The sequence below is a fragment of the Antechinus flavipes genome, chromosome X (genome assembly GCF_016432865.1).
Source record: "Antechinus flavipes isolate AdamAnt ecotype Samford, QLD, Australia chromosome X, AdamAnt_v2, whole genome shotgun sequence".
Lineage (NCBI taxonomy): Eukaryota > Metazoa > Chordata > Mammalia > Dasyuromorphia > Dasyuridae > Antechinus > Antechinus flavipes.
Genome location: NC_067404.1, coordinates 31,349,236 through 31,373,834, shown reverse-complemented (window position 1 = coordinate 31,373,834; position 24,599 = coordinate 31,349,236). Strand labels below are relative to the sequence as shown.

The 24,599-nt window shown below is 45.4% G+C and overlaps 1 protein-coding gene across 1 annotated transcript in view; it reads left to right on the top strand.

Moving 5' to 3' along the window:
• The window catches only part of COL4A5 (collagen type IV alpha 5 chain), a 228,849-nt gene that overhangs the window by 129,713 nt on the left and 74,537 nt on the right, over positions 1-24,599 (top strand). Inside the window, exons 31-36 of the mRNA XM_051969028.1 lie at positions 5,149-5,316; positions 6,195-6,284; positions 9,986-10,135; positions 13,113-13,211; positions 21,274-21,363; positions 22,149-22,288. Coding sequence (XP_051824988.1) covers positions 5,149-5,316; positions 6,195-6,284; positions 9,986-10,135; positions 13,113-13,211; positions 21,274-21,363; positions 22,149-22,288 — 737 coding nt within the window. The remainder of the gene's footprint in view (positions 1-5,148; positions 5,317-6,194; positions 6,285-9,985; positions 10,136-13,112; positions 13,212-21,273; positions 21,364-22,148; positions 22,289-24,599) is intronic.

Genomic DNA, 24,599 nt, shown 5'->3' with positions numbered 1-24,599 from the left:
CATGGTTATTTATTTGCAAATTATACACGCGCACTTCTGTGCTAATAATCATTTACATTATAAAACACAAAAACTAGAAAGTGAAAAGACGAGGAGATGGAAATGAAAAAACATTCGAGCCTAGGGAGTCCCTGGAGTTTATTGAAAAGAGAGAGGAGCGATGTGGTCAGACCTACGCTTTTAGAAAAATCATCTTGGCAGCCGGGTGAAGAATGGTCTGGAGTGGGGAGAGGCTTGAGGCAGGGGGACCAATTAGGAGACCATTGCACTAATCCAGGAGAGAGGTAATGAGGGCCTTTCCCAGGGTGGTGGCCATGTGAGTGGAGACAAGGGGACAGATTCAAGATGTTAAAGAAAGAGAAGAAACGACAAGGTTTGGCAACTGATCAGCTACGTGGGGTGAGGAAGAATGAGAGAGGGAAGAAGACTCTGAGGTGGTGAACCTGAAGGATGGTGGGCTCCTTGACAGTAATAAGACAGTTTAGAAGAAGGCTGTATTTGGGGAACAAGATGAGGTAATTAGGACTGTGAAGTACAGTGCAGCCCATCCGTGCCTGTTCATCCTGTGTGGCTCTTTCTGTCCCAGCCTAAATGAAAAGGAGTGGGAGGGAACTCGGCCCCAGTGCCCTGGAACTAGAGTTTTCCCTCCGAGGGGCCCCTGGAGGGGCTGATCTGGGGTTCGAGGGGGAAGCTCGGCGATGCCCCCGATGGCACCTGCACAGCTGCTCCATGCCCAGGTTACCGTTGCCCTAAGGGGGCATGCTTGATGCAAAAGTGGGGAGAGGGGGAGCTTTGGGGGTGGAGAACGAGGGCAGAGTCAAAGAGGATCGGGAAGCACAAGGGCAAAAAAGACGGGCTTGGGTTAGAGACCAGACAATAAATTACATGCCTCTTGAGAGCAGATAGCCTTAGGGTCAGCCTCCCCTGTGCTCATTTTAGGGACTCCATTATAGACTAAACTGCCAAAAAACCTTCTCCCTCAAGCTATTATACATTTCTTACCATAGCAGGATAATGTATTCAAATGAGTGATGGAACTGGGATCAGAAGATCAGGGTTCAGAGCCTCTCCCTGGTATTTAACCAGGCGGTTCTGGGCAAATATTACAGTCTCTCTAAGACCCCTGGACCTCAAGCTATGGCCCGCGGGCCAGATGCGGCAGCTGAGGACGTTTATCCCCCTCACTCAGGGCTAGGAAGTTTCTTTATTTAAAGGCCCACAGAACAAAGTTTTTGTTTTGACTATAGTCCGGCCCTCCAACAGTCTGAGGAATAGTGAACTGGCCCCCTATTTAAAACGTTTGAGGACCCCTGCCTAAGCTTTTAGAGAAAATGAGAAATGGGCTTAATACTTTCTCCGCTGATCACATGTGGTTCTTATGAGGAAAATTACATAAATACTACAGAAATGGGCAGCTAGGGAGCTCTGCAGTGGACAGAGCATTGGGCCTGGAGTCAGGAAGGCTTGAGTTCAAATGTAGCCTCAGTTAACTTGTTACCTATGTGACTCTGGGCAAGTCACGATTTTCTCATCTACAAAATGAGCTGGAGAAGGCAATGGCCAACCACTCTGGTATTCCTGCTGAGAAAACCCTAAATGAGCTCACAAATAGTCAGACATGGCTAAAAATGACTAATCAGGACTCTATAAATAGGAGTCTGTGTAAATATATATCGTGAGCTGGGCCATCATAGAAAACCTGACATTGATTTCTACGTACGACATGTACCTAAAGTCTTAGTGAAGTTTTAACCTATTAAAATTAAAAATAATAATCAATCATGTTCTTTGTTGTTATTATGTTTTAAAATAAGAAATTTTATTGATGACTTTGTATATTTATATCAAAAATACCACCTTCTATCAGTACTTCCCCTGGAATGAAGAAACAGGCAATCTAGTCAAATGACAAGGAGACTGGGACTAATGCTGTATATCCCCTTCTGTACCCATAGTCCTTCACTCCTCTTATAGGAGGAAGGATGCACACATCCTTCATCATTTCATCATTTTTCTAGGTCTGAGAGCAGTCCTTCCAGGTCAGCAGAGTTCTGTTGCTTTTTCGTGCTGTCTTCCTTTCTAAGTTTGCAATCTCCTAATTCTTTTTCACTCTGTGTGCAAGTCCTCTCACACTTCTTTGAACTCCTGAAGCGGTTGGCTTTTCTACAGTCACAATTATTGTTCTTTCTTAAAAGCCTTTTCATTGAAGTCTTTCCAGTTTGAACCAAGCCAGGATATTTCCTCCCAATTTGTTGTCTTGTGCTTATTTATTAGTGTAGTTGTTAACTTGAAGTCTACTTAAATCAATCAAATAAATATAAAGTGTCTCTCCAAGGCAGCAAGATGGCGCTTTGCACAGAGCACCGGACCTGGAGTCAGAAAGACCCGAGTTCAAATACAGCCTTACTCATTTATGAGTTTTGTGTCCCTGGGCATGTCACTTCACTGCTGGCTGCCTCGATTTCCTGAAATATAAAATAGATATAGAAAAAATACCTGCCTCTCAGGGGAGTTATAAGATATATGTTATATATACACACACACACCCCCACACACACATATACATATACATATTATTATATATATATATATATACACATATATATATATTTATCAAATGAGATATTTTCTGTAAAAAGTGGTTAGCACAGTGCTTAATAAAATGGATTTCCTTTCTCCTTGCCCTATAAAGGGAGGCAATATAGGATCCCAGCTCTGGAGCTGAAAAGGATCTCAAAGGCCAACTAATCCAACCCCATCATTTTATAGATGAGGAAACTAGGGGTCCAGGGAAAGGTTGTGATTTGTCTAAAGTCATCTCGCCCCCGAGTCTGTAAGACAGGATTTGAATCCAGATGTTCTTGACCCCGAGTCCAGTGCCCCGTTTTGCCTTCAGAGCTAGGAGAGAGAGCCAGGGACTGACCCAGCTGGAGCCGGGCTTCAGGAGCGCCACTTTGACAGCCAGATGGAGGATGGGCTGGAGAAGGGAGACATGGGAGGTGCGGATACCAATTAGGAGGCTGGTGCAATAGTCCGGGCGATTTGCATTTATTCATTATTCGAGATATTGACAGCTCTGACACTGCTGGAAAAAAAAGCGGTTTCGGAATGTAATTTCAGCCGTTGAAGATAATCTACATAGGGTTTCAGTGGTGTTCATTAGTGCGGAGAGCTCCCAATTTCTCTTTTTGCATTTCTGTTTTCCCATCGCACGGATGTACAAAACAGCGAGCACATTTTAGGTGCCTCCTGATGAAACAATAACCTTTGTAGCTATCGCCAATGCGTCGCTTTTCCCCAAACCCAAATTTTGTTAATGGCGTCTGGTTCATTTGAATGAAAGGTTAGTGTTTCAATACAGGCTGAGATACAGAGCACCGGCTTATGAATCCTCAATCACAGAACTGGGGGCCTTCCAGCCAGTAAGGGAGCCACTGGTGTGGAGGGGGTGGGCGGATGGGGGAGGGTGAGGAGGGAAAGGAAAAGTGAGGGGGAGGGGAGGGGAGGGGGGGAGTGGCAGGGGCAGAGGGAGAGACAGACAGACAGACAGAGACAGACAGAGAGGGAGGGAAGGAGGGAGGGAGAAGAGCAGAATCTGTCTGTGCTTGGGTATTTCTGATAAGCCCTGTTGCAGTGGTGCTTGAATACAGGTTCCAGGCTGAATTGCACTAATCATTCCTCTAATCCCTAGTTTTTCTCCTTGTTCTCACTCAAGTGTTTCATCTGAAACCCAATTTCAGATGCATAAGGGGCTGCCTCCATTTTCTCACTAAGGGGCTTGTTCAGAGAAGTCCCGATTTGCTCAGGGAGATCCAGCTCATAGATGGTGGAAGGGAGATCGGGATCACAGGTTCCTAGATCTTAGGCTGATAGGAATGTCAGAGACTATTTAGTGCCACACCCCCATTTTACAGTCCAGTAAACCAAGACTGAAGGAGGTCGTAACTTGCCTACGAACCCTAGTCTTTTCTTGAGCTGGATTTCTACAGAGAAAGATCGCAACAGTTTGGGATGATGTTGTGTCCCCATCCCATGATCCCCCCCTCCTCCAAGGGGGGGATTTGGAGTCAAACAAACTTCCTTGAAATTCCAGGCCTGACCTTCCAGATGGTGTGTGTGACTTTAAGTAAATCCCTCCCTTTTTCCAGGTTTCCTTCTCTGTAAACTGAGGGGCTTGGGCTCAGTGATCTTGGGGCCTTCTTCTACCTCAGTTTATAATCCTATGAATTTAATTTTTCTCTTTGAAACTCTTATTGGCTGTCTTTTGGTTCGGGGGCACCTTCTTTTCTGGGATCTATCCCTTTCCCTACTCACAGAGCCATCCCTTGTAACCAAGAATAAAAATTAGGGGGGAAGCAATTCAGAAACCCCCAGCACATCCACTGTGCCCAGAAGTATATGCGATGTACCACACCCAGAGCTCCCCACCTTGGAAAGAAGGGACGGAAGCTCATTATCTCTGACTCTTCTCCGGGACAAGATAGGTCATTATATCAGCATTCAGAAGTCATTTAATTTGCCAAAATGCTTTATTGATGCTTTTGGAAACCTTGTTATTGCTTCCCGATGGGCTCCCATCCATTAGAACCCTCCCTTGTCACAAAGAATTACAGGTAAGCCGTGCTTCCTGAGGCACTCTGGGAGCTGGCCTCCGAACTTAACCACCTTTCTACTAGAGGAGGAAGGCCTCCTTCATCGGCAGCCTTCTGTAATCTCAGGGTCATCATATCGATCTGAACTCTGATGGCTTTTCCTCCCCCCTTATGTTATTGTAGGCGCCGTGTCTGTTGCTCTGGTAGGTCCCCTTAATTCTCTCCATAGCTCTTCTCTGAATTTCTCAGATTACAAGAAACTTATGCATGTTTCCTGTACCTTTTTGGCTAACATAATTCCTTGGGGGATTTAGAGTAACGTGTTCTAGAAAGAAATGGAAACCTTATACATGGCCTTGAAAATCAAAATATGGGATTTCGAGATCTTTTTTTTATCTCCGCAAATCCCCCAATATAGCTACCTTTGGGTTGGGTTTATGAACTGGGCAGTGTTCTGTCAGGGTTTGCGGGGAGAGGTCATTTACTGGAAGTTAGCACAAATCTTTAAATGAGGTCGGAAATCAGAGTTTGATAGTATTTGCATTATGTCCTCCAGGCTTGCCAGGAGACCCGGGAGGAAAGGGAGACCCAGGACCCCCTGGATTTGATGTCTCGGGGCCTCCTGGTGAGAGAGGCCATCCGGGCCTCCCTGGAACACCTGGGGTCACGGGGCTTCAAGGTTTTCCAGGGTCCCCAGGTCGAGATGGTGCCCCCGGGCTTTCAGGTAATTGAAAATGCTTCTCTGTGAGTACTACAAATTGTTGCAGATGGTAGTATGTGGGTGAGTTGATCTCATTCTGCCTCCTCTGGTGTTGCATTGGCTGGCTTCAGGGAACTGTGGGAATGCTGGGTGAAATAGGACCCCAGATCTAGGGCTCGAAGGGCCCTGAGAGGCCCACTTGGTCAAGTCCCTCATTTTATAGAGGAAGAAACTGAGGTCCTGGGAGGGGCTCATCCAAGATAACCATAAGATTATCAATTTAGAATTGTAAGAGGCATTAGGGGCCATCGTGTCCACCCCTCTCACTTACATATGAGGAAATTGAGATCCAGAAAGTCTTCTTGCCTGAGGTCACAGAGGAGATGGGGATATCCATTTTATTCCCCATCTTGGAAGTCACTTTTTGGGGGGACTTTCCAGCATGTAGAATAAAATGAGCAGCTCCAGTGTTTCTATCACTTTTTACTTCTGTGACCCCCGAAAAATCAAGTCTCTGGGTCTCAGTTTCCTCGTTTGTAAGATAAGGAATGAGTCAGCCTGGAAGGTCCCTTCTGGACCTCCAGCAGGAGAGTGTGGTCAACAATCAAAAGGTCAAGAAAAATGAGATTTGAGAAAAGAACATTGGCTTTGGCCACCTTCCCTCCCGAGGAGGACCAATGACAACAGGCAGAGTCGGTCTTGACTTGTGAGTGAAATGGCCTTATGTCCATTTCTGCTTCTGCAGAATGAGGGGAAGGGGTTGAGCTGGACGACATCTGAGCTTCCCTCCGCCCTAAATCTGTTCCTCCGATGCCTTTCTCGGATCATACGTGAGTGAGAATCCCTCGTGGACGTTCTTCGAGGTTTTGTCTAGAATAACTTTGCTGATTCACCACTTCTAGGTGCCAAAGGTGAAATGGGGAAGCTGGGGCCTCCAGGACCACCGGGACCTTTAGGAATTCCTGGCAGGAGTGGTGTTCCTGGCTTGAAAGGTAACATTTGGCTGTATGTTTTGTACGAGGGGGCGTGTTCTCCTTCCCGGGAGAAAATGAAATATGAGATTTTCATCAGACAATGTAAAGGGCTGGGGGGGGGGGAGATCTGCTTGACTTGCCTTTCTAAGGGATGGGAACTATTTCTGTTGGACAGGAACATTTTGCAGCAAAATGAAGGTAGGTCCCCTATGTTTTTAAGTGGGATTTGTAGGTTAAAGCCATATAATTGGAACACTCAAATGTTAAGGCTCTTCTCATTGATACCTAGAGCTACGTGTAGGGAGGCATATGTTACTAAAACTTTGAAGCCCTCTGTTGTGAGCTAATCCCACACTTCCCAGCCCCTCAGCATCATCCTTCACTTTTTCATCTCTTGCCCCGGCTTGAAGGAAGAGGTTGCCGTTCTTGCCATGGCCAACCTCCCAGATCGCATCCGTCATTGCATCTACTGACATCTTCTCCCGGAGCTCAGCCCTTCTATCGTCCGTCTCCACTTTCCCCTCCGTTTTCTATTTCTCCTTATCCATTGACTTCTTTCCTAGTTACAAACATTCCCAAGTGGTTAAACCTGGCATCCTCTCAGAATAGTCTATAAATCTACTATCCTTATAGCCAAACTGCCTCCATTCATTGATGTCACTTCCTGTCCTTTTACACGTACCCTTTCTGTCTGGCTTCAGATCTCCTCACTCTCCCAAAAGCACTGTCTCCAAGCTTATCACTATTTGCTTGGGGGCCTTCTCCCATCATCCTGACCTATTTCTTACCACTGGCTGCCAATGACTCTGGAGGAGAGACTGAGGCCGATGGCCTTACATAAGTCCATTTCACTCACAAGTCAAGACCGACTCTTCCTGTTATCATTGGTCCTCCTCCGGAGGGAAGGATGAACAATAATAAAGTTTGCTTAATTGCCAAAGCCAACATCCTTTTCTCAAATCTCATTTTTCTTGACCTTTTGGTTGTTGACCACACTCTCGTGCTGGGTATTTGCTCCTGCTCGGGTTTTCCTGACGGTGCTCCCTCCCAGTTCTTCGGTCTCTGTGGCCATTCCTTCCCAATCTCCTCTGCTGAAGCATTGTTTGTGTTCCACTCTTTACGTGTGGACGTACCACGGGGCTCTGTCATCAGCTTCAATCTCCATATCCGGCCTCATCTCCATCTTGAGTTCAGGTCTCACCTCACTAACTGTAGAGATTTTTAACTGGATATCCCGATCCCAAATAGCTCTCATTATCTTCTCCCTCCCCCAAAGCTTCTTCCTAATCTCACTGTTTCTCTTGAGGGCACTACAGCAGCCTTCCAAGTCACCGAAGCCTTCACACAAAATGCATGCTTTTCACCCTCACTCAGCCTCTCTCTTTCAGTCACCACATCTCATTATTCCTCTTCAACATCCGTCCCATCCTCCCCTTTGTCTTTACTCCCATAATAACCCCCCTCCTTCAGGCCCTCTTCTAGGTCCCACCTGATTGGGCCTCCTAGCCTCCAAAGCTCTCCCTCCATTCCGCTGTTCACAAGACACCAAAGCGATATTCCTAAAACAGAGGGCTGAGCGTGACATTTCCCTGTCCGGAAATCTCAGTAGCTTCCTATGGTCTCCAGGAGCAAATACAAGCGCTACAACTCGTTTGGCATTTTCAGCCCTTCATAATGCTTGAAATAGCCACTAACTTAAGGTGAGTATTCATGTACTGCTGCTGGTTTAATTTATTTTACAGCCTAATTAGGGCCTAGAGGGTATGATTTTTTAAAATATTTAAAAATTTCTGGCATATATTTATCCTTATCTTTGCAAAACTGACTTTTGCCAAGCTGCCATAAAGACACTTCCTTAATTTGTGTGAATTCCAGTGGCAATTTGGAAAATCTCTCCCTCTAAATTATTGCCAGATCCCGTTAGCTTTAAAGAGTCATTCAAATATATTTTGATAATTGAACCGTTAGAAGCCCAAGTCGAGGGTCACTGGAGAGAAAAGACTATTAGCGTCCCAAATAAGGCTGAGCGGAGGGGCACGCTGCCGGGCCCTGTAGGGGACCACTGGGTGCTCCATTGAGTGGACTGCTCCTCGGTCCCGTAGGGGCGGGGCCGCCTGGATAAACCAGAAGTTGAGGAGGAGGAAGGTGACGAGCCTCTAGCACCAATGAGGAGTCTGAGAAATCAATCAGTCAGCGAGCACTTATGAGACACTTATTGTTTGCCAGGCATTGTGCTAGGTGCAAGAGATAGAAAGAAAAAGCAAAAAAAGAGCTTCTGTTGTAATGGGGGAGACAATGTATACATAGGCAAGAACAGACCCAAGGTAATTTTGGCAGTGGGGGAAGAAGGTCTCCTAGGCCAGGGCTTCTAAAACCTTTTCCGCTCATGATCCCATTTTTTAAAATAACTTTTTATTGATAGAACCCATGCCAGGGTAATTTTTTTTTCTACAGAATTATCCCTTGCATTCACTTCTGTTCCGATTTTTCCCCTCCCTCCCTCCACCCCCTCCCCTAGATGGCAAGCAGTCTTTTACATGTTGAATATGTCACAGTATATCCTAGATACAATATACATGTGCAGAACCAAACAGTTTTCTTGTTTCACAGGGAGAATTGAATTCAGAAGGTAGAAATAACCCGGGAAGAAAAACAAAAATGCAGATAGTTCACATTTGTTTCCCAGTGTTCTTTCTCTGGGTGTAGCTGCTTCTGTCCATCTTTGATCTGAATTAACTCTCTTTATCGAAGAGGTCCACTTCCATCAGAATATATCCTCAAACAGTATCATGATCCCTTTTTGCCTGAGAAATATTTACATAAACCTGGGTATGTAGGTATATAAAATAAGTATGCACATCAAACATTTACTGATGATAACTCATAATTTTGTGACCCCTCACATTCAATTACAAGATGCCATATGGGGTCGTGACCCACAGTTTAAGAAGCACTGCTCTAGAGAACGTGAGTCTTGAAGGAAGCTTTAGAATTCCGAGACACGAGTGAGGAAGGAGAGCGTTCTAGGCATGGGGGTATGGCAGCTGGCATAAAGGCACAGAAATGAGAGACTGACTTGTGGGTGAGGAGCAGCAAGTAGGCCTCTGTGTCTAGACTGGAGAGTATGTGGAGGGGAAGGTGTCAGAAGATCAGACAGTAATAAGACTGTGAAGGACTTAGTCAACCAGATGAGTTTGCATTTGATCCTGGAGGCAATAGGGAGCCCCTGGACTTTCTTGAGGAGGGGAGTGATATAGTCAGACCTGGGCTTTAGGAAAAATCACTTTGGGGTCTGAATGGAGAATAGATTGGAGAGGGGAGAGACTGGAAGGAATCCAGGGCACCAGTAGAGAAGAGCCATGGTGAGAAAGGGTGAACAGATTCTGGATTGTTCACACATTTGAATAAACAGTGTGTGGGACTGCAGGAAGCATATAGGTCTGCCTGGGGGGCATAAGGCACCTTGGATGATGTGCACGGCTCCTTAACACTCTGGAACAGTGCCGGAACACTGAACATTTGCATGTGTAAATGTGTATACATGCGTGTGCGTGTGTACATTTGTGGATATACCATGACGGATGTACATAGATTTCGTGAACAATGTATGTGTGTATGAATGTGCCATGAATAATACACAGACGTGGTACAATAAATACTATAGGTGTGGTGCACCGTACTCCACCCCAGGTGTCTCTCTGTCTCTGTGTCTATTCTAGGTGAGAATGGTTTGCCGGGTCAGCCAGGATTTCCTGGTCCCGTAGGACAAAAAGGTGAAAGAGGCGAGACTGGCATTCCGGGCCCTCCTGGACAATTGGATCCCAACTATCCGAAAGTAAAGGGGGAGAAGGGAGAGCCAGGATTACCAGGTAAGAGAATGGCGTCCACTAGGCCAGGGCATTTCTAGTGGCCATGAATTTAGATTACATTAGGTTAAAAAAAATTAGATTTCATGACGAATTTAAATCCAGGTGAACATAACCTGGGCGGGTCACTTCACCCTGCTTGCCTCAGTTTCCTCATCTGTAAAATGACCCGGAGAAGGAAATGGCAAACCTCTCCAGTATCTCTTCCAAGAAAGCCCCAAATGTGGTCATGAAGTCAGACGTGGCTGAGAACAACCGAACAATAATGAACATATACTTAGAAAGAGAGGCTACATAGTGCAAGGGTTGGTGCCTTAGGCCTTCCTCAGGGTCAAGAAGGCCTGAGGTCAAATTTTGCTCCTGAGCCATCCTGACTATGTAACCCTGGGCCAGTCCCTTGCCCACTTTGTACTTTTCCAGGTACTGATGTACGTTGGTAGAAGGCGCTTCCTCACTGGGAGTTCCCACAAAAGCACTAGTCCAAAAGCCCTCTGAAACGAACTATGAAAACTACACACTGAAAAAGCTTCACATCTTTAATAATGAACTTCATCATATCAATATTGCTTACAATATGCCAGGTATTCCGTTACTCTGTGCAACATATATATATATATATATATATATATATATATATATAATATATAAGAATATAATACATATATCAGCTATGTATATACATATAATGTAATATATATGATATATAATATGAAATATTGTATATATTATATATGATATAATACAATACATATATCAGAATACCGGTAACAACACTACTTCTTTCCAGTAATAATAATAATAACTCATCTTTCAATAGTGCTTTCAGGTTTGTAAAGCAGTTTACATACAGATGATCCCAGAAGTCTTAGTGCAATTCTAAACTTTCATAACTTAAAAACTGCGCTAAGACTTTTGGGATACTCCATCTATTCTCTCATCCAATCCTCACGCCAGCTCTGGGAGATGGATGCTGTGATCAGCTCTGTTTGTTTCCACAGATGAGGAAACTAAGGCTAATCACAGTTAAGTGACTTCCCGGGGTTACGTAGCCAGTAAGTGTTCCAGATCTCGTTGACCCCAGGCCCAGCGCTCTATCCACTGTGCTGACTAGCCTTCGTTTCTCCATTTGCTTTTGTATTGGCATATGCATTATTCCTTTTGTATACGGTTATCCCTTTTACATCATAACTTTCCCCAAGGAGCTTTCAATATAGCTCAGAAATTAAATGGGAATTTGGGGGAAGTTTTGCGAAAGCCACAGATGATACAGAAAAAGTTTAGAAAGTCAGAAATGCATAAAATCTGTGTAGAGTATTCTATAATATCAACATATTTGATCTTTTAATAGCGTGATAATTCCGACTCCTCCTCTAGTATGAAGGGAGGGCCGAAAACTTTTGCATGAATTTTCCAGATTGTGGGGGCACCATCCCCCTACCCCTCATAATATGCAATGGATAACTATTTGCTTCTTAATTTTAAGGTAAAGGGAATTATTTTTAAGGCCGGGCATTTACCAGCTAATAAAGAGTCGGTTCACTAATGAATATCTCCTCGCTGGGTAGCAGTTAGCTAGTTATTATTATTAAATAATTAAATTATTATTAAATTGTTAAAATAATTTCTATTTGAACCAAGGTGGGGGACAGCAAAAGGGCCTTTAAGCTTATAAACTTAGAGAGTCAGATGCTGAGGTCCAAAGAAGGGTCAAACATAGGATACAGGTCATTGGCCAAACATGGGATACAGGTCATTGGCCAAACATAGGATACAGGTCATTGGCCAAATATGGGATACAGGTCATTGGCCAAACATAGGATACAGGTCATTGGCCAAACATAAGATACAGGTCATTGGCTGCAGAAGGAACTCTAGAACCCAGACCATCTGACTTATAACCTCCAGTCAGGGCTCTGGACTGTTCCCTAATGTTGCCTCACATCTTTTCTTGGGAAAAGCTTCTCTGGGCAGTTTGGTCTCTCTCCCATAGTTCCCATGCAGATCACTTGATAGGACAGGAGTCTTGAATCTGTGCAGAAACCCAAAAGGCGCCAGGCTCCCATGACATAGATTAAAGTTGTCACGGTAAACAGCACTGGGAACAGAGAAATCAATACTGGGCACAGTGAGAAGGGTGCTAGCCCTGGAGTCACAGGACCTGGATTCAAATCCTCATTCTGCTATTACCATCTATGTGATACCGGGCAAGTCTCTTTACTCCCCTGGATCTCAGTTTCCTCTTCTGCGTAAGCCAGCCTCGGAGCTCCCTGCCAGCTCTCTGCCAGTGTCTGCCATCAGGATTTTGCCAGTCTTTTACTTACAGGGGAGTGGACCGCCAAGTGGAAGAGGCTGCCCTGATATGGTGGTGCTCTGCCATGGGACCTTTTGGAGTATCCCTTTGCTGAAACTGTGCAGTTAAATGCGATTCCACCTTGGCAGGATCCACGGTCCTCAGTGAAGTTCCTGAGAATAGGGCAAGGGGACAAGTATATCATTAAAGGCAGTTTACCACTCACTGAACACAAGTTACAGCTTGGCTCAGTGAAGAAAGAGCTACCCTTGGAGGTGGGAAGGTCTGGGTTCAAGTCCAGCCACCGACACATCCCAGTCATTATCTTAAGCTGTTCTATAAATTTCAAAAGAGATAGAGCATGTCTGATCTACCTGGTAGAAGAAGTCACCTGGTAGAGAAGTTCCTCAGTCCAGTGAAATGGAAGATTGAGTCTTGTTCTCACCCCTTTCCTTACCGCCCTCTCCCCATTTAGTGTCTGGCATTACTGGGTGCTGGATAAAATAGGATGTGAGAGATTAAGCTAGGGAAGTGCTTTTGACATTGCTACCGGTCCATCCCATGACAGAGCAGAACCTTTTCCTCTGTTCCATTCAGAGTTCTGAAATTCAGTGACTCCCATTGATGCCATTACTCATGGATCTGCGTCCTTAGCGTATCTTTCTTTGCTTTTCTCCTCTTTCTTGGAAGGCGTTCCTGGACCGTTCGGTCCCAAAGGCTTCCACGGTCATCCTGGAGACCCAGGACAACCTGGGCTGGACGGACAGCCTGGTTCCCCAGGACCACCAGGTGAGTAGTGCAGCGGGGTGCTTCAGCAAAGATATAACGCTTTTTCCACAGTAGGGAGACCGTTTCCGTGGGGTAACGAACCTGCACGATGATGTGTAGACTAGGATTCTATTGCAGTGCTAAAAACCATCGAAGATGACTTTGCTTACTGGCCCAAAGATGGTGCCGTTTGGTTCACCTTGTTGCAGACGTTTTACCAGAATTTATTGCTTCTTTCTGCGGTTCTGAGTAGGCGAAGAACATCAGAAAGGCAATGAAAGCGAGGTGTTTGTTTTCAAGACTTATTTTACCAAATTCTACATGGATGTATTTACAGAATCCTCCATGATTTGGGGTAGCGTGCCACCTCCCCAGGTCAGTCAGTATAGTTCGTGTGACACCCGCAGCCGTTGGGGTTCCTCCCCTGGGCCAGATGCTCAAAGGAGTCCATAGGTTGTTGGAGGTAGTGAAAAAAAGATGAAGGGAAGTAGGTCAGATATTCTGGCATGGAATTGTTCCCCTCCAACCATTTCCTAAATCTCCTCCTACTTGTCATCTCAGATATTTAGGGAGGGTGTGGGGGAATTCCTGAACCACCTCACAGCTCATGGAAAGGATTAGGAAAGGGGGTGTGTCTGAATCCCTGGCTCAGGGTTATGGACAAAGAGAAAGCAGAGGAAGAGAAATGGGAGAAACCAGTCTTCCCTTTCCCCAGGGCACTCTCTAGCTGCCAGTCCCTCTTTATGCTTCCTTCTCCTTCTCTGCTCCTGCATTTAGGTCACCTTCATGGTGTTAATTTCCAGTAGCCACACTCCTTCTGGCTGGATGGGGTCTGTCTTCCGGAAGTCCAAAAGAGAGAAAGCTAGGACAGTGTCCCCTCACACACTGTCACTTATATGGTGATCCCACTCCGAAAAGTAACTTCAACTCGATAGAACATTGGCCAAACTTTCAAATTTTCAAATTTCAAACTTTAAAATCTTTCAGATTAAAGCTCTGAAACAGTTTGTTTAATTCCCTAGATGAGAGTCCCTGGATGCGGGATACATGGTATTATGAGAAAAGAATGTCTCATGGGGGGAGGGGGGGAATTTAAATGAAAAAAGATCAAAATCTGGATGGAAAAGCATTTTAGGGCTGCTGTTGATGGGCCTGTGAGTAGGTCTAAATCATTCCGGAACAATTTGGAATTATAAACAAAAGGTTACCAAACAGTGCATGTCTTCTGGCCTAACGATACCACTGCTAAACCTAGACTTCAAGAAGATCAAAGAAAGAGAGAAAGGTCCTATATGTACAAAATAGGTATAGCAGCTCTTTTGGTGATGGCAAAAAGCTAGAAACGAAGGGGATACCCACGAACTGGGGGATGACCGTACGGATTGTGATATATGGATATAATGGGATGCCATTGTACTGTAAGAAATGAAGAAAAAGATAATTTCCAAAGATACGTGGAAAGATTTGCATGAACTGAGTGAAATGAGCAAAACCAGAAGAACGACTTTTATCGGAACATCAATATTATAAAAAACGAACCATCTTGAAAGCTTGTATAAACCACCGAAGAATGAAATGAGCAGGACTAGAACAGTTTATATAATAGCAAGAACACTGTACAAAACAAACAACTTGGAAGGTTATAAGAACTCTGATCAAAGAAAGGATCATCTGTGATTTCAGAGAATCAATAGTGAAATATGCCAGCCACTACCTGACAGGGAGGTGATGGACTCGGGGAACAGAATGAGATGTATCTGTTTGGACACGGCCAATGAAGAAATTTGCTCAGAGCTGATTATTACTATTTGTTATGAGGATTTTCTTTTACAAAGGGGTAGGGGCCGGGAGGGAAAGAAAATGGATATTTGCTCATTTTTTTAAAAATTATTTCAAAAATAATCCCTACATGGGACAACCGCAACCCTTGCGGTTCCTTCCACGATGCCTTTAAGTCAGGTGGCAAATTTCTTAAACCTAGAGAAAGACAATGTGTCACTGTATTAATTATCCAGCAAGGAGATGCGATATCTGAATTGTTTATCAGGTGGCATTCTGCCTGCAGGTACCGTTCAGCCTCGTGGTCTAATTAAATTTACTCTGGCCCATATGTGGGATAGCCTTCCTAAAAGCTTGGAGTATTTCCATTGGTCATGAGAGGGTACTCATCCTGTAAATGACTAATGGTTCCCCTCATTGCCAAGTTGACAGCTGCAAGGGATCACACTGAAATTAATCTAGGGGATGAGATGGACTATTACTAAAAATATTAAAACAGATCATGTGACCAACAAGATGGCAGAACAGTTACTTTCTGAAAACCTCTGCAACCCCACAACCTCAAGAGAAAGGAATTACGTGCCAGATATAAAGTAATTGCTACTGATTCTGCACTATAAGGAATCAGAACCTACAGGCAAGTTAAAAACTCCATAGAAAAAAATAGCAAAGCATAAAGTCTACAGTTTATACACATCTCCAAAGCCTTCACGCTATCTGGCTTGGCTCTCCTCTGGTCAAGATCCTCTCCCCACGGGCACAAAATATAAAGATTTAACATGTCCGATCACATAGTTTATTGGTTATTGTGCAAAAATGCATGGCAATGGATACTTGGGACAGTGGAGATCATGCCACTTTTTTCTCTTTTTTTCTTTCATTTTATTTTATTCTCAATTAACAACCATTTATTTTCTCTATGTTCCACCTCCAATTTAAAAGAAAAACAAAACTTGGAATAAATATGCATAGGCAAGCAAAACCAATTCCCACATTAGCCATGTCCAAAATTATCTCTCTCATGCTGCATCTTGATTGCATCGACTCTCTCTTAGGAGGTATGTGGTGGTTGTTGTTCAGTTGCATCCACCTCTTTTTGTGACCCCATTTGGGATTTGTTTGGTCACAGGTCCTCGAGTGGTTTACAATTTCCTTGTCCAGCTCATTTTACAGATGAGGAAACTGAGGCAAACAAGGTTGAGTGACTTGCCCAGAGACAAATGGCAGCAAATGGCCGAAGCTGAATTTGAATTCAGGTCTTCTCTCTGTCCACTGATACACTGAAAAGGCTGGGCAAGAAGAAAGTCTTCTCTGGTCCAGGCTTTGAATTCCAGGCTATATTATAGAATAGGACTTTGATTTTTCTGCTTGCAACCCCTTTTCACCTGAGAAATTTTATGTGACCCTGTATATAAGTATATACAAATCAAGCATTTACTGATTATAAATCAGAATTTCAAACCCCGACATTCAGTTATGTGACACCATATGAAGTTATGACCCACAGTTTAAGAAGCTAGAGTACAGAAAGTGGACTAACCTTGCTAAAATAGGACCCGTTCTTATTGATGCTCTTGAACCCTCATTCTCAACTTTGAGGTCTTTCTTCTTTCATGACCCTCTATATTCATTCTCATTAAAGACACTTCACCTCGTGGCAGTGCACATTTCATTGTGCCAGGGAAAAATGCCAGGACAACGGAAACCTCTCTTTGCTATCCTTTCTACTTTCTCCAGATGAAGAAAGGACTGGGGAAAGGGGCTACCTATCCGGAACCCTTTTTCAGGGACCAGGTGCCAGTGGCAATTGGAAGGAAGAGAAGTTTGCAGTAGGGGAGCTTGTCATCCCTTGCCTCACCGGCCAATATGACTCTTGGAAAGGGATACTTCCAAGATCCCAGAATCCAACTCGGTCCCAGAGCTGCCTCTCTCCAACAGGGCCAAAGACCCTGTAGGTAGTTTGCATATCTGCTCTCCATCTGGGTTTCAGCATTTCCTCCGGGCCCTAGTTGTTATCATAGGTAGAGACTCTAGCAATGGTCTCAATGCTACTTGAAGCAAAAAAGTAACCTGAATCATAAGTATCAAATGTATGGCCCAGGCTGTGAGACTCCCAACCTACAGTCTGGCCCAGAATCAATTGTAATTGGGAAATATCAACAAAATAACTAAAAACAAAACAGAACAGATACTGTAACTCTGTGGTTTTCTAAGTCAATATATGTCTGTAGGGATCTTTGCGTATGGTTTAGTGGAAGCTGTTTCTATTTGAGTTTGATGCCGCTGATCTGAGTGCGGCAGCCGCTTACCCTGCGGTTGGTATGACCAGCTTGCGGACTCCACACCTTCCCCTTTCCCCCATTTTCTCCTTTCTTTCGTAGCAGGAAGGATAGGTCAAGAACTGTGAAACTTAGGTGTCTGGAGAGATTGCGGTTGTATACATTTTCCTACCATCCCTGTTGTGTCACTGATCTATTTCCTTCGGTGGAGACATCTGAGTGGAACTCTACGGAATTTCCACTATAAATGGGATGAATTAAGTCAGACACTTCTATGAAGCCATGTGCCTCCAGCTATCTCATCATCTCAATCTCCTCTCTCTTGCCCCCTTAGATTTGCAGATATGGTAGTAAAAAAGCCAAAACTCTAATCCACCTGCACCACCAGCTCATGAAAACAAAAAGGGAAGTTAGTATCTGGAACCCTGTCTCAGGGTCATGGAATATAATAGGATCAGAGGAAGAGCCATGAGAGAAATGGGGCCTCCACAACTCACCAGACTAACGGGAGTCACGATCGCCACTATGCAGGGTCTTGTGATTCTCCTTTCTTGTCTTCCGCTCTCCATCTCGTTCCCATCTACAGTGTTGACCTCCAGCAGCCACCCTTCCAGGTGCTCTGGTCTACTACCCCACAGAAGCCCAAAAGGCTGAAACTCAGGGCAGAGGCTGCTCAAACCCCGTTGCCTCCATGGTGCTCAGGAAAGCCGACTCGAGGGTGATGAAAGGATAAAAACAGCAGGCAACTCTAGACCTTGGGGCATAGAATCTGTGCCCCTCTCTCTTATCACATGGCTTTTTGAATGTTGCAAATCTTCCCTCCATAGACTCCCATGGCAGGAGGGTTTAAATCCTATTTCTGTCATTGATCTTCTATGAAACCCTGGCCAAGTCATTATACCTCACTGATCCAGTTTCCCTTGCTCTAAAATGAAACGGTTGGACTATATGGCCTCTGGAATCCCTTCCAGTTCTAAATCTATGATTCTATGATCTCGGGCCAGTTGCTTGCCTTCTGTGGGCCTCAGTTGCCCCCTCTGTAAAATGAGGGGGTAGACTAGCTGGCCTCAGAGGCCCCCTCCAGCTCTAGCGCTCCCATCTTTGCTTGAGTGCCAGGAATAACAGATACTGCTTTGTCAATCCCTCCCCTTTCTTTCTCATCATCATCACCCCAAGTCCAGAGGTAAGAGTTCAAGGCACGGAAATAGGTTCTGTTTCCCAGTACGTTGTCTCCTGGTCCGAGAATGGCCGTTTTACGCCCCCCCCCCTTGGATACCTGCTTGTGCATTAATAACCCTCTCTGTTCACAAGTTTTTCTTTCTTCTTTATAGAATCTCTACTTCGTTCCCACTTCAGCCAATTTCCTTTTGCTGCAGCACCTGTGAAAATACAGAACAGCTGCATGCCATCTTTCTGCTAAGCCCCATACATGCTTAGGCAGTTATTCCGTTCCGATCAGCCTGCTACCTCAGTCGGGCATGTGAAAAAGAGCACATGGTGCCCCTGCGTTCACCTGCTCCCCCAGCTGGCAGCCTACGCGTAGGCAAGTGTCCCTGGCGGAATGCCCAGGAGCGTGCCTACCTTCATGCGACCAGCTCAGCATCGCCCCTGAGCCTCGATTTTGCAGTCAGTCACTTTCCATAGTGAACCCAGCTGCGGGATGGTGAAATCCACCTTTGGGATCTTTTAAAAAGGTTTTTAAAATGGATCTCCTTTGTTATCAATCTTCATACAATGCCCTCTATGGTCCAATGGGAAAGAGCCCCATATTCAATGTCAGAGACTTGGATTCAGACACCCTCCCCCTCCCAATCATAATGTCATACGTGACCTTGAACAAGTCATCCCCCCTCCTTGGATTTCAATTCCCTCATTTATAAAATGAGGAGATTGAAATAGAGGGCCTCCGAAGGACTTTCCATCTCTAACTTTAAATTTTCTACTCTTACGTACCCTCTTCTCTTCACTCTCTACCTGCTGACTTCATTACCTCCGGGGGCTGCAAGGAATCAAAAGGAAAGAGGGAAAAAATCGGTTCAGCAAAAACAAACAACCTATTAATGAAAACTGATGGTATATACCATGTTCCATACCCATAGTTCCCCATCTCTTCAAAGGAGCAAGGGTGGGGGGGGTCATTTTTCATCTCTTTTCTAAGACCAAGCTTTGTCATAATTATATAACATTTTGTTTCTGGGCGGTTTTGAGCGTTCTTTCCGTTTCTACCATCATAGGCATCGTGTATAGGGTTTTCTGAGTTCCTTTGACTTCCTTCTGCATCAGTTCACATAAATCTTCTCCTACTTCTCTGAATCCTTACTGTCCTTTCTTACAGTGTAGTAATATCCCGTTATATTCATGTAGTCATTTCTTAACAGACTCCAGACCCTTTCAAAACAAGTTGTGCTTTCAAACGGCACAGCCCATTGGAATGGAGGGGAGTATTTGAGGATAGACATCGGAAAGAAGAGATGAACTGAGTTTTTGGTGTTTCGCCAAAACAAGTTGTGGTACGTTGAGGTGATAGGATATTACTGTTTTGCGAGAAGCAGTGAATACTGAAAATTCAGAGGAGCATGGGAAAGCTTCTTGGAACCAATGCAGAACAAAGTACAGGACCAAGGAAATAACATACACGATGACAATTATAAACCGAAACAACAATAGCAACAATAATTGAAATCAAATGCTAAGAAATGATCATAATCCCTAGCTTGGCCCCAAAGAAGGAAGAGAATTTACTTCCCTCCTTGTCTTTGCAGCGATGGCGAACATGGTGTGAAACTCAGCATGTAATGTCAGACTTTTTGAATTGCTTGGTTACTTACATGGAACTGTCCCCCTCCACACTCTTTTTTAAATTCTTTATGCTAGTGGATGGCTCTCTAAGGGGGAGAAGGGAGAGGTATACATTGGGAAATGTATGTGAGGGAGGGACAAAAGACAGCAATAAAATTCGTTTTTTTTTTAAAAGGGGGAAAAAAGTGTTCAGCCAGTTTTGGAAAGAGGTCTTTGCTCACTTGCATAAGGAAAGACGCATTGGCTATTTTGTGATTCAAAAAGGCTGCTGGTTTAATTTGCTTTATTACCAATGCAATATCCATAGGGACAGCCAGCTTGGTAAAATTTGGGTTTTTACTTATAAAGCTGCATTAGCCTGAGAAGTAGCTATGAATATAAAACTCTTCATAACTTGGCCCCTTCTTACTCACACTTTAAGCTGTTTCTCTCCCCCATATATGCCCTTTGACCCTGCTACCCTGGCCATACCCCTCCCCTCTACATACCCTTTGACCCTGCTACCTTGTGACTTGCTGTTTCTATGGCATTTCCCAGCCTTTGTCCTGGCTGTCCATCATGTCTAGAATGATCTCCCTCCTCAACTTACCCCTAACTTCCTTCAAGACTCAACCCAAAGCCCGCCCACAGTCTCCCCAACCCCTCCCCCCAACATGCCTTTTCACCCACCCAGTGGTAGTGTCTTCCCTTCTCGTATCGCCTCTCAGCTACCCAGTATGTATCATGGATGTTCCCAGTTCATTGGTTCTTAACCTTTTTTTGTGTCAAAGACCCCATGGGCAGTCTGGGGAAGCCAATAAACCTCTTCTCAGCATCCTATTTTTAAATAATTAGAGGAAATACTACGTTTCGCTTAGAAGTTTGTGAAGATAAAAGTGTCATTCCCTGAAATGTTAACCCCAGCTTAAGAACCCCCCAACCTAATTGTTCACAAGTTGTCTCTCTTAGAACGGGAGCTCCCACATGAGGTTTTTGCCTTTCTTTGTATTCCAAGGGCCAAGAACAGTGGCTGGCATACTGCTGCCTAGCTGGCTCTCTGTTTATTTCTGTACTTCTTGACTGCCTATCTTGAATCCGAGCTGCCATTCTAGTCATCGTGAGCGTATGTGGATTAAGATCTCCATGGCTCTCATCCCTTAATGTCCTAACCTTGGACACGTTCTGAAATGAGAAGCCTAGTTCAGTACCGGGATTGCCTTTTCACTTTACCATATTGATTTCTTTAGGCCCCAGGGGAAACCAAGGCCTTCCTGGGCGACCGGGACCCGTAGGCCCTCCTGGATTAAAAGGCTGCATAGGAGAAATGGGATTTCCAGGTAAGCGAGAAGAAGTCCTAGAATCCTATTCAGCTAACGTCAGACCATTTATTTTTTTAATTGCCAAAAGGAGATACTTTTTTAATATCGGCAGGATGAGGTACTGAGCTATCAAAAAGGAATCGAGAGACATTGTCAGAATTCATCAGACTTAAAATTCAGAAAATTGAGCGCTTCAGAATCGTGACGAGGGACTGTAGGACCCGATACATGTAGAGCTTAGTGGGCAGGGCCGCTGGTTAGCATAACGCCTCTCCTGGCCACGTGGGCTGAGTCGGAGAAGACCGTGAGCCAGGTATGGACACACTGGGGAATAAGGGACAAGGGGCCGGTAATAAGTGCAGCCGGGGCCTCCCGAATGAGAAAAGGTCCTCAGGTGAACGTTAGGTGCCCATGAGGGCCAAAGCCTAGAAGGCATCTTAGGAGTCAGATGAAATGGGATTTATTAGTAACAGAGCAGCTTTCCCGATGGCTTGGAGGAAAGGCAGGGCAGAGGAAGAGAGAGACCAGGAAGGGATAGGGCCAGAGGTAAGGGTCCAGGGCCTGGCAAGTCAATCTTGGCTATCCTACGCTGCCTGGGAGGGGCAGGGCAGGCAGCCAGCCTCTGCTCTGTGGGAGGAGGGAGGAAGTATCTTCAAGCCCTGCCAGATGTCAGGGCCTGGACTAGCCTCACTTATCTCTTGCTAGTCTCCCACAGTCCTTTGTTTCTCTCTCCTCAGTTTCCATGGCCCCGTGTATCTTGATGTATCAGCTAAATATGCTCCAATGAATAACTGTTTTAACAGGTCTTCAAGGTGTGCAAGGGTCCCCAGGGGTGCCTGGAGTTGCCGGCCAGCCTGGCTCCCCGGGATTTCCTGGACAAAACGGAGAGAAAGGAGCCCCTGGTTTTGGAGGAATAGGCCGCCCAGGTCTCCCGGGTCCTAAGGTACGTCCCGCACGTGGAAGGAAGACTGCTGGGAACAAATGAGATTTCTCTCACACGTTATGATCATTACAGCTTCTTATTTAAACGACAGCCACGGATCCGGGCCGGGCCTCCAGGATGTGCTCTTTTTCTCTTGGAGCTGGCAGTTTGAATGGGAAGAGGAGAGAGCAGGTGAAAGGTAGAACCATCGAAACACTATGTTTTCCCATCTCAAATTAAGACTATTTTTCAATAAACCAAAGGAATCTCCCTAGCAGTTTGAATAGATGGTGCAGTGGTTAGAGCATTAGACCCAAATTCAGATCGAGCCTCAAAGACGCGGCTCTGGGCAAGTCACTTATCTTCTGTCTGCCTCGGTTTCCTCAACTGTAAACTGGGACCAATAATGGTACCCATCCCTCAGGGTTGTTGTGAGGATGAGATGATTGTACAATGCTGTGCACACAGTAGGTGCTATAGAAATGTGAGCTTTTATTAGCACCCCAAGGCTAGTTCTTCTGATACTAGAAACTGTGGGAGATGCAAGAAGGAACCACAGGCTGGGAGAATTGGGAAGGAACTTGGAGCTCCTCTAGGTCAGCACCTTCCCCTTAGAGGAGAAGTGTGGCCCAATGGATAAAGGCTGGACTTCTACTCCAGGATGCTCTGGGTTCAAGTCCCACCTCAGACTGGCTCTGGGACCCTGGGAAAATCACTTTCCCACTGAGCCTCAATTTTAGCTGCAAAATGGGGAGATGAACGGTAGCGACTTCATAGGAACAAAGATCATGTGTGGAAAGCGTTTGACAGAATTAAAAAGCCCGTATAAATGTGAGCTGCTGTTACTTCTGATGATTACTTCCGGATGGGGAAATGCAGGCACCGGGACATGAAATGACTTGCTCAAGGTCACGTGGTTAACCGATAAGCACTTGCCAAATGTGGGGGTTTGGGGCCCTTCTCACTATACCAGTCAACCCCATGAAACTCAGCAGTAGAGGAATGGCCACACTTGCTGCAACTCCATGGTAGCGGGGCGCTGGCAAATACCCTCTGTTCTCCCGGGCAACACTGGAACTATCACGCTAAGGAAGGAAGTGATTTTCAAATGGCTTGTAGACACAGTAGGTGCAAAACATAGATCCGACAGGAAGTTCCCCAGATGGGGCCGGCGCGCTCGTCGAGGCCGACGTGATGAGCCAGGGCTTCCGCGGGACTTCTGCTCGAGGCTTCACGTTGACTAATCTATTTCAAGAGTTGCGTGGGCAGATTGGAGGCACGTTAATAGAGATTAACGTGGTGGGAGCTCATTCTGCCATCATGCAGAGGTGGCCACGGGAAGCCATGATTAGGTGTCTAATTGGAGCTAGATTGGAGTCAGCGTGGTACAGGAGAAAGCAGGCCGGGGGGCCGGGAGTGGCGGAGCGGGCGGGTGGTACCCAGCAGAGTCAGGAAGCCCCGGGTTCCCATGGAGCCTCAGACATCCATTAACTGTGTGAGTCTCAAGTCACTACCCCTCTGTCTGCCTCAGTTTCCTCAACTGTAAAATGGGGACCCTTCTCACAGAGTTGTTACGAGGATCTAATGAGGTGATATTTGTAAAGCACTTTGCACAATGTCTCACACAGAATAGGTGCTTAATAATTGCTTGTTCCCTTCCCCTTCAGTAATCGGGACGATTGAGTTCCAGTCCTACCTCTGACACTATCTGTGTGACCTTGGACAAGTCCCTTCCCCTCCCTGGACCTCAGTTTCCTCCTGTGTAAAATGAGAGGTGGGCTAGAGGGCCAGGGAGATCCTCTCCGGTTTGAAATCAAGGGGCCTGCGATCAAGCTCTCTCCCACTGCCGAGATCTGCAGTGCCCCTTGGCTTGATGCTTAAAGCTCTTTGCTGGCTTCCTCCAGCCGACTTTTCTAGACTTAAGACCGTCACCCCCTGCTTTTCTTCTCTACTCCAGTCAGACCTGCCCACTTGCTATCACTGTTCCTGCCTCTTCTGCTGAGACACTTCTAGAAAGCCTCCCCTGATTCTGCTGCTTCTTAGTGTGTTCTCTCTGTCTCTATCTCTGTTTCTATGTCTCTCTCTCTCTCCAACTCTGTCTCTGTCTCTTTCTCCCTCCTCCTTTGCCTCTGTCTCTAACTCTGTATCTCTCTGTCTCTCTTTCCTTCCCTTTCTCTTTATCTGTCTCTTTCTGTCTTTCTCCCTCTCTGTCTCTCTTCCCCCTCCTCTTATATCTTTCTTTCTCCTTCCCTTTCTCTCTGTCTCTATTTCCTTCTTTGTTTCTTTTTGTGTCTTTCTCCCTCTGCCTTTCTCTTCCTTTCTGTTTCTGTCT